Genomic DNA, 18905 nt, shown 5'->3' on the forward strand with positions numbered 1-18905 from the left:
CACAGTCAAACGCCTTTGACAGGTCACAGAATATACCAGTAGCATGTAATTCATTGCCTAATGAAGTAACTACTTTCTCACAGTTGTGTAGATAAACTCCTCAATATCAGAACCCTTTAGAAATCCAAATTTTTACTTGTACAACATATTATTTATTAATAACTTGAATGTTTATTACCTTTTTTGAAATGTTTGAGAATGCTGGCAAAAGTGAAACTGGATGGAAATTCAATGGTATTTCTTTATCTCTTTTCTTACACAAATATTTAATTTCAGCATATTTCAACCATTCAGGAAATCTTCCGCAGATAAATGACTACTTACACAGATAACTTAATATGTTTTTACACTCAGAAGTAAGCTCATTAATTTTGTTGATGTTTTATCATGAACACTAGATTTTTTTATTTTAAGGATTTTACTGTGGACATTACTTCTACTGGTGTGAGGGTCATATTCACATTACTGAAGCTATTTATACTGACTAGTCAAAGATATTCCATGGCAGGATCCACTGAATCTGAAATCCTTTCTTTGCAATTTATGTGGTTGAGAAATATAGATAAGAAATGAAGTCGCATGCAATCCAGTCAATATTCCTTGCACAATTACACTGCCATTTAATGCAGCTCTTTCACAGTTACCCCATCTTCCCATTCAAACAGCATGGCACAGTGGTGGGGGAACTGTGTAGTCATGTAAGTGAGATTCTCACATGTGCAAAGCATGTGTACAGAGTTATTGGCCATCCCTGATCTAGAATCAGTAGACTGGGTGTATTGAACACTACTACTTCTGTGAATCACATTTCTTTATGGTTCTTTCAATGAAAGACTGCTATCTGCTTCTCCCCAACAGCTAGTTTCAAGTCATTATTCCACTCTAGCTCGCTCTGGACAGTTACTCCAAGTTATATTGAGGATGTAATTGATCATCAGCAGTGTTACGTAATGTTAATGGATCTCTTCACCTATTCACAAACATTGGGTGTTATTTATTTATGTTCAATGTTAACTGCCACTCAATCTATCACCAACTGTCTCTCTTCTGCAGGTGTTCCTGCATTTCGCTACAGTCTGCTGGCAAACAGCCTTCCTACAGACATCAATACCATGAACAGACTCAAAGAGCTTCCACATTATTTACTACATCATTTATTTACGCTGCAAACAGCCCATATAACAGTCCCTCAAAGTACACTCCATGAACAATCCACGTTTGGGATGAGTACACTTTTTAAGTCATCAATGTGTCAGCTTATTTGGCTCTGTCCATCGAGTAATAGAAATGTTGCCACAAAAAGTGCAAAACCTGTAACCATAAAAACAAGTGGACATGAAAAAATGCAGTACACTGTTGTCCTTTCATATTTAATACTGTGCGGATGGTACTAAATTTAATTGAATGACCGTTCCCAAGTGCAAAACAATGCCAAAACCTTCTGAAATACTGCCAAGTGGTGGTGTTCACATATTACATAAATGATTTAAAGTCTGTATGAAGGAATAGAACAGATGGATGATGGATGAAACCCAACATGAATTCACACCAAAGGGAGCTTTAAAATGACCTACAATCAAACAAGGGAATCAGTGGATAAAGCAGCCACACTCTAGAGTGAGAGAAGACATTATTGTTAAATCTTTTTAAAAGTGTGACATAAGTAATGCTCCCAACATCAGTGAGGATGATCTGAAATATGAAGAGGACAGTGATGACAATGAAGAGGAGGAGGAGGAGGAGGAGGAGGAGGAGGAGGAGGAGGAGTTCAGAAGATGATTTTCAGAGATTTTAAAGGTCAGTTCGGTTTAATAAACTAAGAATTTTTTTTAGTGTGGCTTTGCTATCTGAAAATAAAAATGCAACAATGTTTTTTTTAAAAAAAATGCTTAAAATTAAGGGGCATCATACAGTCCGTAATGCCTTCCAGTCCATGAAATACAGTATGAGAAATCTCATACACTGACTCAAGTGCTCCACACACACACTGAAGTAATTCACTGTATGGTTACCCATGGACAACAATTTGCAGAGCAGTTTTTGAACATAATTTCGCTAACATGCTAGTATTTGCGGCCACTGAGATTGTCATGATAAAGAATTAGAGCTTTTCTTAAGCAGTAGGTTGGCAGCCACAAATTGGAACATGTACTTAGGAGTGTGTCTGAGACACAGTACTTCACTGTTACATCATCAGCATATGCTCCCAAAAGATTTTACTGTTTATCACAGTGGTGTACAGGTATCAACTCCTACATTATGTAACAAAAACACCATGTACATTTGTGTGTTTTATAAGACTGGCACCTACTGAGTATTCCTGAACAAAACGTGGATAAAATTTACGGTGAACTTTGTTTATTTGGTAGAATTCTTTACCTCTAATCTCTGTGGTCTCATACTTTCTGCCACAGGAAGCTGCTCCATAAGGTGACTAAGCATCTGCGCAGTGAATGCAGCATCACCAAGGCACAGGCGGTACAGTGCAGTGCAAGCCTCTCGTCTCACAGCAGGTTCTGGATCTTCAAGCACTAGTCTTTGCAACCATTGTGAGAAATCAGATGCTGCCATCACTGCTTGACGTACTCCAACAGTTGTATGTGCCCATGCCACTAACAATGCCATAGCATAATGTACAACCTGAGCATAATACAGAAAACTGTAAGAGTGCTATAGTCTTGAAAGTTGGTCTGCAGTTGAAATAAAAACAATATAAGAAAATGAGCCAGAGTTGTCACATTGAACACTTGATTAAAAAAAGAGTGAAGTGATGTAAATCAGCTGTAAGAGGCAGAACAATAAAATGAACGCACATCTTTATCTTTTATATGACTTAGGATCTGGAAAAATTACTAGATAACATAACATGAAATAAAAACGCTGAAAACATTGCACGAAAGGTCATATTTTCTGAAATGGCTGATCAAAATTTGCCCTTGATTACGTATTGTATACGAGAACTATGATGACATTTACAAAACATAAGTAAATTTCTAACAAGTCCAATTAACCAAACTGAAAATAAAACATGCTGCATGACACCCATAAAATTGTGTTTTTTCCCACACTAAATTACATTTGAAAATAAAATTAATTAAATATATGATTTAAAATGTTAAACATTAAATAACAGTGTTGTATATAGTTTAATTTAATCAGATATAAATGGACAGGTAGCAAAAACTGTCTATGAACTCAGTCCCAAATCAAGCAAACATTACCGAAATTACTAGGGATCCAAACAGCGCCTCTGCACTCATTGAGGGCATTTCAGGCTTGTAACCAAACACAGATTTTCATTATTTTTCCATCAACCTTTGAACCTGGGGAGCACATATGTACCTGTACATCCCAAGAATCAGTATAGGCAGTGATCAGAGTGCTACATGCTACCTACAACTTCTCTGATACGAGTGAGTATTCTGTCTGATGATGACTGCAGACACTATATCACCAGGTGAATGTAGAGATATGAATCATGAGCATCTTTGTCGGAAATGTACTACTTTGGAAGGAACCAAAGGTTATGTATTGCTTTCTGAATGATGCTGCCAAAGATGAAATGGCACAGCCTAGTTCTTTGTGTAAGCTTAGATTTCTATTCTTGCTGAATCCACCAGTAAAAGCCTTTGTATACATGACACAGCAGCAAAAATGACATACCCAAAGAAACATATAAAATAAAAAATAAAAAAAAAAAAAAACCAGAGGAAGAAACAAGAATCAATTTTGCTACGACAGTGAAACTCAGCAAAATGTAAGAGTGTGAGAATGGGTACAAGTAGGAAGCTCTTATGTGGTTTTTGATCACCATGTGCAGGAGAATGTGAAATTACAAAAGAGGTCAGTGGACTCTGTGGAAGAAGCATTTGAGTATTTCTTTTAGGATATGCATGAAGGTAATCATTATACTGGTGACTGTGTTTAGCAATTGAAAAATATAGAAAAATTTCCAGGTTCATAATTTGAAGGGTGTTAGTGCAGACAAACTCAACAGTTTTTCCTGCAAATATCACTGCATGTCATCCAGAATCCAACCCTAACTGCTTCTTTACACTCTAATTTTTCCAGAAATTTGTGGTTACTTCAGAGCACAATGCATTTATTGCTTTTCAGATGAGAAGACAAACAGAGAAATTCATTTAACTTTCGTGTTGCTTCTGATAGCAAAACAGTTTGAAACGAACTGAAAAACTGTAGCTTCAACGTGATGTGGAAAATCTTTTAAAAGACCTACATCTGAAGAGTTCACAATAAAGTATTTTGTTTAGAGGATTCCCAACACAACATAAATAAGAAGAATAGACCTACAAAATGGTGTGCAATACTCTGTAATAAATTAGTAAAAAGAAGACTTGGTGCTAGTGTAATGACTGTGGTGTAGAGCTCAGAGTTGTAATTTTTTCAAATTGTAGAAAAGTGTAAGTTGGTCTCAATGAGGATACTGTATTAATACTAACTTACTTGTAGCAACTGCTAAAATGTTTATGAAGATTTGATAAATTGTTCCGGTGCAAGAGTAATTCTAAAGACTCAACATTCCTCTGTGATCATTTAATAACTACCAACGGGTTGAACATGGAACGGAAATTATCAGGTTAAGGATTTACAAATAATGACAGGAGTAAAGCTAACTACTCACCATAGTCAAGATATTAAGCAGACAATATTCACATAAATAAGACTGAAAACGCTGCTAAGCTTTTGGACAATGTCGTCCTTCAGAGAGAACTAATGAAGACCACACAAAGAAATGCACAATACACTGTCTTGACCAGCTACAATGTATCGACACTGCAGAGAACTACATTTTCAGTTTTGTTTATAAGATCAGCAACCATCAATGCCTCGGTTATATGGTGAGTAGTAACCTTCACTAATTCAATTATTTATATTCCTTTCCCTTACCAGATTAAAGACTTGATATCTTCAATGCTATTAACAGTACAGATGTATAATTTTAAAAAATTCTTTCATTTTATGAGATATGAAATGTATACAAGCACTGTTAAGGTTACTTTCTGTTACACAAGTACCGTATTTACTCGAATCTAAGCCGCACCTGAAAAATGAAACTCGAAATAAAGGGAAAAAAAATTTCCCGAATCTAAGCCGCACCTGAAAGGGACTCGAAATTCAAGAGAAGAGAAAAGTTTTAGGCCGCACCTCCAAATGGAAACAAAGTTGGTCCATTTTAATATGAGACACAATTTAGGTTGAATGAATGATGATACAACTACAGTAGTTTAGTTCGAGTCGTAAGCTTAGCAGTTAAGCTTTGCAAGGTAGCCATTGCTATGCGTCAGGCGCTCCGTCGGTATTGATACGGGTACCCTTCCTTTTTCACGTGCTTCGTCTGGTTTGAATTGATTGCTTATTTTTCTTTCATCTGATAAGTGCCATTTTCTTTGTTATAGGTGTTAACGTCACTCTAAGCTGAAAATGCATTACTGTACTGTGTCATGCTTTGTTTGTCGCATTCTGATAGTGCGTGTTCACGGCCTGTCGCCGCTCGCGGCATGGCTTACTTTTGTGCGTGCTACCGCGGCTTAAAAGAGAGAGAGGAATTGTCTCATTAGCGAAACAATGGCAAGAGACTGCTATTTGTTGTTACTTACACTGCTGCTTTCTTTGATAAGAACAAGAACCAAATAACAAGAACAAGAACCAAATAATAGACTGCGTATGATAGATGATGTTCTGAACGAGAGTTTAGCGAAAATGTTTCCCCATTTGAAAATCTTTGCAGACGCCGCTTTAGAACATTACATTACATTCTGCACAGAAATTAGTCATCTTAGATTTAAAAATCTAGTCAATTGCCGTGCTTCATTTCTGACTGTATCACTATTAGCCATAAGAATAATACGAATATAAACATGACATGATATGTATATTGTTCCGCATTTGCTGTTGTCTCACTCTAGTTTCGTAGTTTATTAGGCAGATAGGATTTAAATGAGATAGCAGCAAACACGAAAGAATACATCGCAAAATGTTTACATTTATATTATTCTTATGGTGAGGAGAATACTGCATGTGATTCACAATTCATAAAAGTTCCTATTAGCAACCATCTCTTCTCACAGGTAAAAAAAAATTCAGAACATAGAGTTAGCCATATTGACAAAAACCCCAAACAGTCTTGCCAGTCGGATTTTCGTAGTACATTTAAATGCTGCTACATTCGAAGATGAACAATATGGAATTTGTATTTACTTCGTTGTTTCGTTGGATAATGCATGAAAATGCAGTGGTCGAATCTCGGGGCGGAGAAAAAAGCTCGTCTTACACTTCTTTTTTTTTTTCTTTTTTACTGACGCAGAGGTTTTGGCACCAGTATTTATCTTTGTGCCTGCAAAGCAAGCCTGTGTAGCACTACATATTTTCGACGGCAGAAGCTAGTTGTGGCGGCACCTACCAACATTTTTCAGAACTTCCGCTTACTTTGCACTCGATTCTAAGCTGCAGGCGGTTTTTTGGATTACAAAAACCGGAAAAAAAAAGTGCGGCTTAGATTCAAGTGAATACGGTATGTACCCACCAGAATGGCTTGTGATTTAGGCATGTCTGCATCCGGCTTCTTTATAACAGAGGTGCTGTTCATGTGTGACAGGGTAGGTCATGAACATAGAATAATCAGAATATACAGCAAAGCAGGAAATTTATGCTTTGCAATTTCTTGAGTAACAACAGATCAAATCTGCCGAAAACATTTCTAGGCAACAGGGGGACAGTTTTCCAGCTAAAAAATCTTTTATTTGGATCCAGTTGAAGGAACATAATGTTAAGGAATGCTACTGGAAGAGCATTCTGACCATTAAGTGTCACAACTCATTTAAAATGTGGACTGACTGCCAATTTCGTCAATAAATCTACCCTGCTGCAAAATTAGTAAATCTTGAAAGCATTGCATTTGTATAATCCATGGCCTGATGAATAACAAGTGGTACTCTGCCTGAAAGTACTCCATTTTTCAGGCAACACTTGGTATGTGGAGAAAGTACCATACTACCAGAGAAGACAGATAGTTTACAAGATTATTGTGTCTGAATATGTGGGTATCCCAATACATCATATGAACAACTTCGTCATTCTTAGGGAAAAATATTTGGTGCAGCATGTCCAATGCAAACCAGTGACAGTCTAAGGTCATTACATATACATAAATCTCCAATATCAGTTAATTATAAACTACCTGCATATTTTAAGTAAAATGAACACACATCTCCATCAATAAAATTATTCACAGAGTGGTGATAAATATTCTGGAAAGTATTGTTATCTTACATAAGAAAGAGGAGAGAGAAGAGTTGAAGAGACCACCAACAAATAGAATTTTTAAATTATAATATTCACTTTTTACAAACTGACTAACTTATGTTCTAAATAGTGGGATCCATGTTCATATGTCTAATTTTAAGAGGAATAAGTTAAAATATTTATTACTGTATAAAATGTGTGTGCAACAAACCTGTGCTCGACCCCAAAAGCCAGTCTTATAATGGTTTGGATCACGAGGAAGAGATGCCTCATAGAGAATACTTGTTAACCTTGGTATAACTGTGTCGATATCCATCATCTGTAGCATGTCCTAGTAACAAAAATAACAAACCTATAGGCAACTGAAATACACTCCGAAAAGAATTCTGTAACAGCTGTCACTGTCTGTCATTCATTCATTACTTTATAAGGCACATTCAAACATTATTACGCAGAGATAGTTTGTAAACTTCGCAAGTCAATACAATTAATAAGAACCAGTGACACAGATATAAATTTATGAATTAAATAATGACAGTTTTACAACATACTATGATTTACGATCTGTCAAATATCTTGACTGATAAAGTTCACAAATCATTTGTTGTTTAATGGTTTCTATAAAAAAAAATCTGGAGATTTAATATCCTGCAGTTCAACTTTCCTCAAGATTATTTGACAGTACTCATTAACACAAAATGTTACACAAGAGCTGATGGTAAGCTCTTCAGATCAGCCACCACACTAGTTTCTACCAATAAACCCGATTCTTTAAAGAATCGAACACCCATGTACAAAACAGTTTCAAACATCTGATTAGTTTAAAAATGAGTTAACATATTAAATATTTTTCATTAAGTGTGTAAAGTCAGACAAAATTTAGAAACGATTTGAAATTATGGTTAAAGCTTTTTGGAAGTCACTGCATGCTTTCATTAGGAAACACTGGATGAATGTAAACTGGTTAATTCGCACTTCATTTCAAGCAAAAGCTAGTTCTTCATGTATCTCAATGTTTATGATGTCATAATTCCTAAACTATATGTCATACAATAATACAATTTTGCAGGTACATTAATCAATGTATGTAGATACCACATGCCAAGTGTGTTGAGAATGGAGTAAGCAGTAGAAAAGTAATAAATTAAAAATTAAAACGGCTTGCCTGATATTGAAGTCTTACATGCACCTAAATGTTTATCACTTCATATCTCCTGAACTATGTGTCGAAAAATGACATAATTTTGCAGGTAAACTCAGAGCTATATGTGGATACTGTCTGCAAACTGTGTTGTGAATAGCATTAGTAGTAATGAAGCAATAAATTAAAACATCAGGCCTGACGCTGTCATTTTACTGCATGAACAACAGAAATGTAGTAAGTGATAAACTTTTTTCCTTTCATCATTTCATGGTTTGGGGGAGTTGAGAAAAAATTTCAAAAAAGTTTGAAATTATGAGTAAAGTTTGTTGAAAGTCCCTAAGTTCTCTCATTCTCAAATACTGGATGACTGAAGTCTGGGCATTTTGCATACAGTCAGATATGCTGCCCCGAGAGAAACACTCAGTTTCTAATTGCAATACTTGCTGTATAAAACTTTTAATGTAAGATTAAACCTCTTAATGAGTACATTATGACAGCATGCAGTACATGAATAATATCAAACAGCAGCAGCAGGTAATTCAACAAGTACCTGTGCTTGAAGATGGATGTTTTTTCTGATGTGATTTGATGTTACCATTGTGGGCCACCATCAGTTAGTGGAAGATAAAACCAAAGTTACACTGCTTCATAGAATATTTTGGATTTGGTAGCCATTTAAGTATGTTGTATTATGTGGTTATCACTGAGATGGAAAATATGTAGAACTCTTCAGCGACTCATACTTCCTTTTGGATGGGAAAATGTGTAACGAGATAAAAGTGAAACAGGATGTTGTTGATGGAGATCCTTCACGATAAATGTCAGTAGTTGATATTAAATGAAACAAGTTTACTGTTATCTCCACGACGCATTTCAAAGGTTTTAACCTCCATCATCAGGTGGATTTACATTTGTAGTGTGACATTTGTGTGTGTGTTGTGTTACGATTTTTTGGAGGAACTTGTGACACTGTTTAGTGGAGAAACAAAGCACTATTTCAGAACATGGTTTTGGGTTTCTTATGACAAAAAATTAAACTAATATCTAATAGTAAACACAAAATAAGTAAAACAAATAGCTGAATTTTGGTCCAACAGATTTACACATGGTCAAACAACGAAGTGTGATGTAGCAGATGCCAAGGGTGTTTCAATGAAAAATCTTACATGAGAAGCTGGTGAAGAAGAGTCCTGAGATTGTTGATGTGGACAAGTGAATGTGGGTTTTGGCTTTGAAGTTGTGTTTGGAGCAATTTAGGCATGATCAAAATGACTTTATGCATCAGCCTGTCACCACAGATGAGACCTGGATTCATCATTATACCTGAGAAACCAAGCAACAATCAAAACAATAAGTTGTTTTGGGGATAGACCCATTTACCAGAAAATTTACAGGGATCATGCGAATGGTGTCATATTCATAAAATCTTTACAATAAAAGGACAACAATCGCTGTACAATATTAATGTGAGATATTGGACAGCATTATCAAGAAACTGAAGGAAACACTGCTCCATTTGACAAGGAAGGGATTATAACATAACAGCGCAGTCACCTGGAACTGTGACTACAGGACTGTATGAATTGTCGCTGCATCCCCTATATTTGTCCAACATGGCTACCTGGGATTTCTTCTTGTTCCCAAACTTGAAGATATGCCTCATAAGTGAAAAATTCTGCCCAAACAAAATGGCCATTGTTCAGATAGAGGTCTATTTTAGAGAACTTGACAATTTCTATTTTTCAGAGGGGTTAAGGAAATGATCGAGGTTTGGGAAGTTTATCTCTTTAAAATGAGAATATGTCTAAATGTAAATAATTTGCTTTAGAAACAAAAGTTGTATTCATTGTTAACTGAATACTCGTATCACCAAGTTCAACATATTTTTTTGTGACTGTAGGAAACTTCATACTTATTCTAATATTGTAGAACTATAATAATAATAATAATAATAATAATTATTATTATTATTATTATTATTATTATTTATTATTATTATTCTAATATTGTAGAACAAAAGCAAACTGGTGCTTTTCATTTATTACTTATTCTAATACTTGGCATTCCGTCTATGGCTCTGATATTGCCTCTTTAACGTGACAGTTGTGCATAATGATAAGATCACGATTTCAACAGCCACCACACGAACCTGGGATTATACAAACAGTGACATAAATGGGGAAATATTAGTGAAATGGGTAGAAGGAGAAAAACTCTATCTCATCTACAATGCCAAAGAACCGAAAACCTTTCACTCTGCTAGGTGGCACACTGACTCTAATCCTGACTCACTTTTCCTCTCCACCAATGAAAACACACTCCCCTTGAGTCGTGGAAGGGAAGTCCTAAAGAGCTTCCCAAGAAGCCCACCACCCAACAATAATCAAAACAGGACTGGAGATACCCCTAATAAATTCCATTAACAAGCCAAGACGGAATTTCAAGAAAGCTAACTGGGATCAGCTTACACAGGAAGTAGACAGCAACCTACGCTGCGTAGCCCCAAAAGCAGAAAACTACAAAAGATTCGTGGGAGTCATAATTGGTGCAGCCAAACAATATATCGCGAGGGCTAAGGAAATAACACATCCCTTGCTGGGGCGACACAATAGACAACTTGTATGCAGAATACCGAAAAACTGAAAACCCTGATACTAGTAATATAATTCTAGAACAGCTAAACGAAGCAAGAAAGCAGAAATGGATAGACCTGACATCTAGTTTAAATTCCACTCATTCAAGCAGATAGGCATAGGGATTATTAAGAAAACAATGTCTGCAATCAACAACCAAAGATAACGCCATCAGAACTGGCACTACACATAAAATCAAGAGTTGAGAAGATCCCTGTAGACACAATCATGAAAGAAAAAGTAAAGAACGAACTGAATGAAGTCAATAGGCACCTCCATGATCACACCACACTATCAGAACCCTTTACTGAAAGACGTATAAATGAGGCCATCAAAACACTGAAAATGAGAAAAGCCTCAGGACTCGATGGCATATTCCCTGAATTTATAAACACAAAGGGAACATGGAAGAACTTGGCTGGAGAGGTTCTACAATGATATACTCAAGACCAGAAGGGTGCCTCAACAGTTTGAGATCACACACACACTAGCAATCCTGAAATCTGAAAAGCCAGTCCATGACACCTCAAGTTACTGGCCAATTGCACTGCTGAGCATGTGCTTCAAACTACTGGAACAACGCATCCATAACAGAATACAAGGAATAATAAACAACATAACCCCAACATATCAGGCTGGGTTCAAAGCAAGCGGAGCTGCTGTGAGCAGGTCCTAGCCTTGACATCGTATATTGAGGCTGGATTCCAAAACAAACTAAAGACATCAGTGGCCTTTGTTGATCTGTCAGCAGCATATGACACTGTGGGGCTACATGGACTCCTGCTGAAGTTAAAAAAAGCATCTCTCAAGTAAGAAACTGATGACACTTGTGGGAAAAATGTTAACCAACCATTATTTCAAGGTTAGTGTTGGACAAAAACAGAGGCAAGTCATTTACCTTAAAAAATGGGCTCCCCCAAGAGTCCGTCCTAGCACCTCTGCTTTTCAATCTGTACACCAGTGATATGCCAAACACTGCTTTTGAAAAGTTTTACTATGTCTACGACCTTGTCACAACCATGCAAACCAGCAGACTTGAGGACGTAGAAGCTATGTTATCTAGACACTTAGAAACTCTCAACACATACTACAAAGCATGACTCCAGCCAAATGCAGCAAAGACAGAAGTCTGCACATTCCATCTAAACAACAGTATTGCAAACCAGCAGTTGAATGTGTGCTTCTGCCAACAAAAGGTTAGAAATAATTTCCAGCGTAAATACCTTAGCGTCACACTAGACTGGTCTCTGATGTATAAAAAACATTTGGAAAAAACAAGCCAAAAACTAGAGATCCAAATCAACATCATATGAAACTAGCTGGTACAACATGGGGTGCCAATGCATCTACTCTAAGTACTACAATACTTACGCTGGTGTACCCAGGTGCCGAATACTGTGCTCCAGTGTGGTAACATAGTGCCCACACGAGGAAGCTGGACGTACACAAGCATGAGTCAATGAGGATTATTACAGGCACATTAAAATCCACCCTGATCCCCTGGCTGCACACCATCAGCAACATCTCACCACCTGAATTACGATGCCAAGAAGCAACCAATCGAAAATGGAGGAAACTACACAACCCCGACTACCCACAAGACCTCCCAATTCACACAGTCTTAAATAACCCTCTCCCAGACCACTTAAAATCTCACAATCCACTGTGGCATAATGGAAGGAGCGACGAGAAGTTTGACATTAAAAAAGAGTGGCACAGGAGGTGGAATGCTGCAACAACAGCGCATCAAGGTGTCCAAGACCCAACTGCCAGCCTACCATGATTTCATCCGCAGAGAAGCGAGTGGACAAGGCTGAACAGAACTGGCCACACCAGGTGCAACACTATGATGCACAAGTGGGGACACCAAGATTCTCCAGCCTGTGATTGTACGGCCCAAGAACAAACAGTTCAACATATTTTTAGAGACCATATAGTGACTTTATTAATGCTACTCCCTCTGCTGTTAGTGGGCTTCAACATTAGATTTTGAACCAAGATTAAATGTATCTGTCTTTTTTTTTTTAACTTGCAATTACGAGGTGCATTCAAGTTCTAAGGCCTCTGATTTTTTTTCTCCGGACTGGAAAGAGATAGAAACATGCGCATTGTTTTAAAATGAGGCCGCATTCATTGTCAATACGTCCCAGAGATGGCAGCACCGTACGGCAGATGGAATTTTATCACCAGCGGCGAGAATGAGAACTGTTTTAAATACTTAAAATGCCGACATTTTCCTTACTTGAACAGTGTGCAATCATTCGTTTTCTGAATTTGCGGGGTGTGAAACAAATTGAAATTCATCGAAGTTGAAGGAGACATGTGGTGATGGAGTTATGGATGTGTCGAAAGTGCATTCGTGGGTGCGACAGTTTAATGAAGGCAGAACATCGTGTGACAACAAACCGAAACAACCTCGGGCTCGCACAAGCCGGTCTGACGACATGATCGAGAAAGTGGAGAGAATTGTTTTGGGGGATCGCCGAATGAGTGTTGAACAGATTGTCTCCAGAGTTGGCATTTCTGTGCACACAATCCTGGATGACAACCTGAAAATGCGAAGTGTCATCCAGGTGGGTGCCACGGATGCTGACGGACGACCACATGGCTGCCCGTGTGGCATGTTGCCAAGCAATGTTGACGCGCAACGACAGCATGAATGGGACTTTCTTTTCATCGGTTGTGACAATGGATGAGACGTGGATGCCATTTTTCAATCCAGAAACAAAGCGCCAGTCAGCTCAATGGAAGCACACAGATTCACTGCCACCAAAAAAATTTCCGGTAACCGCCAGTGCTGAAAAAATGATGCGTGTCCATGTTCTGGGACAGCGAGGGCGTAATCCTTACCCATTGCGTTCCAAAGGGCACTACGGTAACAGGTGCATCCTACGAAAATGTTTTGAAGAACAAATTCCTTCCTGCACTGCAACAAAAACGTCCGGGAAGGGCTGCGCGTGTGCTGTTTCACCAAGACAATGCACCCGCACATCGAGCTAACGTTACGCAACAGTTTCTTCGTGATAACAACTTTGAAGTGATTCCTCATGCTCCCTACTCACCTGACCTGGCTCCTAGTGACTTTTGGCTTTTTCCAACAATGAAAGACACTCTCCGTGGCCGCACATTCACCAGCCGTGCTGCTATTGCCTCAGCGATTTTCCAGTGGTCAATACAGACTCCTAAAGAAGCCTTCGCCGCTGCCATGGAATCATGGCGTCAGCGTTGTGAAAAATGTGTACGTCTGCAGGGTGATTACGTCGAGAAGTAACGCCAGTTTCATCGATTTCGGGTGAGTAGTTAATTAGAAAAAAAATCGGAGGCCTTAGAACTTGAATGCACCTCGTATATCAGTTAAAGTAGTCAGTAATATTAAAGTAGTAATTTTCACAATTTAAAAATGTGTACAAAATTTGTGCCAAAAAGTGAAACTAATCTATATGTAAATACTTAACTAGATATACATGTAAAATTAAACCTTATATACCTATCAATGTTTGCTGTTGTTGCCATAGGATAAACAAATAAAGTTCATGAATATACTTACATCATTCAGTTTTGGAAGAGATGATTTATCACTGTTAAGCTTGTGAAAACGGCGAGCACGTTTGTTACGTATGCTACCAATATCATGCAGGAAATCAGAATCATCAGTCTGGACTCCTAGGTGGCAGAGCAGTTTCAACAGACAAGCTAAACAATCCTGCTGCCACTCACTGCCCTCCTGCTGTAAGACGCCTGCAAAAAAAAAAAAACTTTCTTCAGAGTCTGAGATGTTCCTGCACATACACAGTTACACAAAATGACAATACTTTCACCAGATGACTGTAAGGGATATCACGTCCAATGTATTCCACTCTGTGCTTTATTTGGTGGTAATTTCTGCACTACCTATATTTGATTTACAATGCTGCAAACAGCCATCTGTCATCGAGGAAGATAGTATTTGTTACACACAAGTACGAAATAAAGATAATATGCGGTGCTAAGACAATCATGACTGTGGTCAGAAAGTCACAACTTCTTTTTTTACCGAGAAAATTTATTACAAACATAAAACTCACTGATCATAATGGGTGGTCAATACTACGATCCATGGCACATGCAAATAGATAGATTAAACTGCAATAATTTATCCATTTTACTGGTTGTTGAGTTCTATGGTTGTGGATTATATTATTTTTTAAAATACAGCAAGCAGCTGCTATTTTATGAATTTTTGTTTGCACTTTCACATTACCTTCAATAAGCTTAATACACATTCGAGTGTTCAGTCAGTACATCATTACAACATCGACTGCAAACTAGATGCTGCAGCAACAGCAAACTTAACTGTGCACCCAGCTGTATTTCTTAAAATAAAGTAATAAACTAAACCTAGCAATTAATTTGTTCACAATGTTAAATGATTTCTGTGAAGCAATCCACTTCTTCAGGTGTGGAATCAATTGACTGCTTGCAGTAGCTGAGTACAATTTTCAATCCGGTTTTGTCATATGATTTTATTTGTCGTATTCCCCATTCTGAATCTCTACTGATCTTGCTAAGCATAAGCAGAAGTCGGCCACAAATGGTGTCTGATCTTGTTTCCAATATATATAGGGGTTATCCACAGTAATAAACATTTGAGCTTAATGAACACTTACATTCTCTCATATCAGGTGCACATTATTCTACTTCTCAACAATTTATTTCAGTGTGAAATACCAAGAGGTGACACTATGTTGATAAGAGAAGTAGCTGGTAAAAAATAACTCTACAGTGTTTATTAACAATTGTCTATAAGTGAACTGCTTCATTATATTTATGTTTACGTGGCCTAGGAATAAACATATGAAGTAGGAAGGAAAGTAGCTATTCCCAAAGTAAGTTGTTTATCTACTATTGCTTGTGTAGTGTTTACATGAATATACAAACAACAGTTACAGGTAGCTGAAAAGATTAAGAGTAATCTGTGTGTCAAAATCACAAATGCAGAAGAATTTAATTCAAACACAATCAATTATGTACTCTTAAGATGAGTGTTCCACTCTTGAATCTGTAGCAATAATGGGTAAAAAGAAGTGTATTTCATTAAATTTTATTTTCAGTTCAATGTGATTCTTAATTTCTTGCCTTATGGCTGTAGGAAACAAGTTAAGTCCTTTGCTTGAGGACAGGAAAACATGCACAGCTACACCCCACCCCCAATCCACCTCAAAATGACCCACTAGGCAAAGAAGTAAAATCTACACGGAAATTATTTTTATTACTAGTCACGATACTATTAAAGAGCAAAACACTTTCTGAATATCCAGTTTCACCTTTTTGCTATATACTGACAAACAGAAGATTACAACGGTCCTATTATTAATTAAACATTTGTGGGAGAATGGTGTATAAAGTTATATGGAGGTATGTCATAATGTACATCAAGGGGCATTTGGAAGCATTATGTTAATTACGATACTGACAGTGCTGACTTCAGGAAGTAGTTGCCACTAAACTATTCATTACTCAAAGAACAGTATGCATATTTTTTCCGAAATTTCAAGTATTCTTCTTAACCAAAGAGTTGATCATCTTAATGTATTGAAACTATGTACAAGCAGAATGGCAATAATTATAATTCATACTGAATTTTGGAATACAGTATGCCAGGTGAAGAGACTCAGGTTATGCACAGAACAGTCAATGGAACTGACTGGTGGCACTGCCAACCTTTCGGTTTCATTCATCATTCAGACAAGAACACCTCAAACAATAAACAGCAAAAAGAGAAAAAAAGAAGGGGAAAAACACCACACTGACGCATCATAAACATATAACAATGCAATTGAAGACCTCGCTCAAAGAAGTTTGCACATCACATTCTTGGAAATATTGAGTTTTCGGTGGACTCACGTGAGACATGCTACTGTAGCAATGGATGTATTTTTTTCCATTAACAAGTTGAACTATTTGCAGATGTAAAGTTAACCATCCAGGAAGAACATTGTATATCAATGAAAACAGCACATGTGGCTGATATAAGTTTCACTCCAAAGGATATTGTATTGTTAAATAAAAGCACAGAAAAGAAAACAGATCAATCAAACTGGAAGCAGAACGTCAATAAATGTGTGAGGAACAGTGGAAAATCTTATATTTCCATAGCTGATAAAGATGTGCCTGAAAGGACTGCATCAAAGACTAGATTAGATTACATCCAGTTTTTGTTCCATAGACCCAAAAGTGAGAGGAGTTTTGTGGGTGTGGAACATCTTAGAAAGTACAACATAAAAAACATAGAACATTCGAATTTAATATTCACTTTCCTGATCATTTTTCAAGAGACTGTCGATACATGTGCATACATCTCAGGGAAGTGGAGCTGCTAATATTTGCAGAATCAATACACTGTCAGAATGAAACACCATTATGCACTTTTAACAAATTCACATACACAAAATTCCTAATCTTGACTGTCAAAAGCGAAATCTAACAGAAATTTTTATTTAAGGTGGTCTAACAGTCCCTGTTAAGATGTCAATATACAGAAGAGGAGGAGTTGTCTACCAAAAAGTCATTCAAACTGTTTAAACACTGAAAGTGGCAAGTACAAGAGCACTGTACCTCATTGCTGTTGTGGTCTTCAGTCCAGTGACTGGTTTCATATAGCTCACCATGATACTCTATCCTGTGCAAGCTTCTTCATCTCCAAGTACCTACTGCAACCTACATCCTTCTGAATCTGCTTTTAATGTATTCATCTCTTGGTCTCCCTCTACGACTTTTACCCTCCAATACTAAATTGGTGATCCCTTGACGCCTCAGAACATGTCCTTCCAACCAGTCCCTTCTTCTAGTCAACTTGTAAATCATTATATTGTAAACATAAGTGTCAATGGGGCAATGACACTTTTGCACACCACAACATTTTGACAGGATACTTTACCAACAGCGGAGAGAAAGGCTCTGAGCACTATGGGACTCAACTGCTGTGGTCATTAGTCCCCTAGAACTTAGAACTACTTAAAACTAACTAACCTAAGGACATCACACACACCCATGCCCGAGGCAGGATTCGAACCTTTGACCATAGCAGCAGCGCGGCTCCGGACTGGAGCGCCTAGAACCGCACAGCCACTGCGGCAGGCGCGGAGAGAAAGTTTATTGTTTCAGAACATCTGGTTTTCTGCCCTGGGACCATACTTTTCCGCTAACTGGGAAGAAAAGAAGGGTAACAGATGTCATGAATGAATGTATGTAATACTGGAAGCTCATTTACGTACATCTTTCATCATAAAGGAAACGAGCCAGAATGACACTGATGATGTCAATGTTCTTGAAGGAATTAAAAACTGTAATCCAAACTTGAAAATTACTAGTTACAAGGTCGAACATCAAATGCATATGATCCAAATTCAGTCTATGTGTGTCTTAGTCATAATGTCATTCACCCTTGGGTACATCATTCTCTACTAAAAACAAAAGAGAAAATTACCCTCAAGTTAACGCCCCTATACCCGTTACGAGGTTTCCAACATCTACATTTACATGAGTACCCTGGCAGAGGGTTTATCAAATCACTTACACATTATTTCTCTACAGTTCTGCTCTCTAACGGTGTATGGGAGAAATTAACACAAATCTTTCTGTGCAAGCTATGATTTCTCTTATTTCATTACAATGATCACTTCTCCCTATGTGGATGCGGCCAACAAAATATTTTCACACTTTGAGGAGAATGTTGAAGAGCAAAAATTTGTGAAGAGACCTCACTGCAATGAAAAATGCCTTTGTTGTAATGACTGCCACCAAAACTCACTCATCACATCCGAGATAAACTCTCCCTCATTTAGAAATAATACAAAAAGAACTGCCTTCCTTTGAACTTTTTTGAT

At 37.4% G+C, this 18905-nt stretch overlaps 1 protein-coding gene across 1 annotated transcript in view; it reads right to left on the minus strand.

The window, feature by feature from the left end:
- LOC126177063 (ubiquitin carboxyl-terminal hydrolase 34) overlaps positions 1-18905 on the minus strand; it is a 479314-nt gene that overhangs the window by 219967 nt on the left and 240442 nt on the right. The window contains exons 24-26 of the mRNA XM_049924303.1: positions 14588-14778; positions 7475-7594; positions 2380-2640 (exon numbers count right to left, since the gene is read on the minus strand). Coding sequence (XP_049780260.1) covers positions 2380-2640; positions 7475-7594; positions 14588-14778 — 572 coding nt within the window. The remainder of the gene's footprint in view (positions 1-2379; positions 2641-7474; positions 7595-14587; positions 14779-18905) is intronic.

This window comes from Schistocerca cancellata, chromosome 1, assembly GCF_023864275.1.
Source record: "Schistocerca cancellata isolate TAMUIC-IGC-003103 chromosome 1, iqSchCanc2.1, whole genome shotgun sequence".
NCBI classification, from domain to species: domain Eukaryota; kingdom Metazoa; phylum Arthropoda; class Insecta; order Orthoptera; family Acrididae; genus Schistocerca; species Schistocerca cancellata.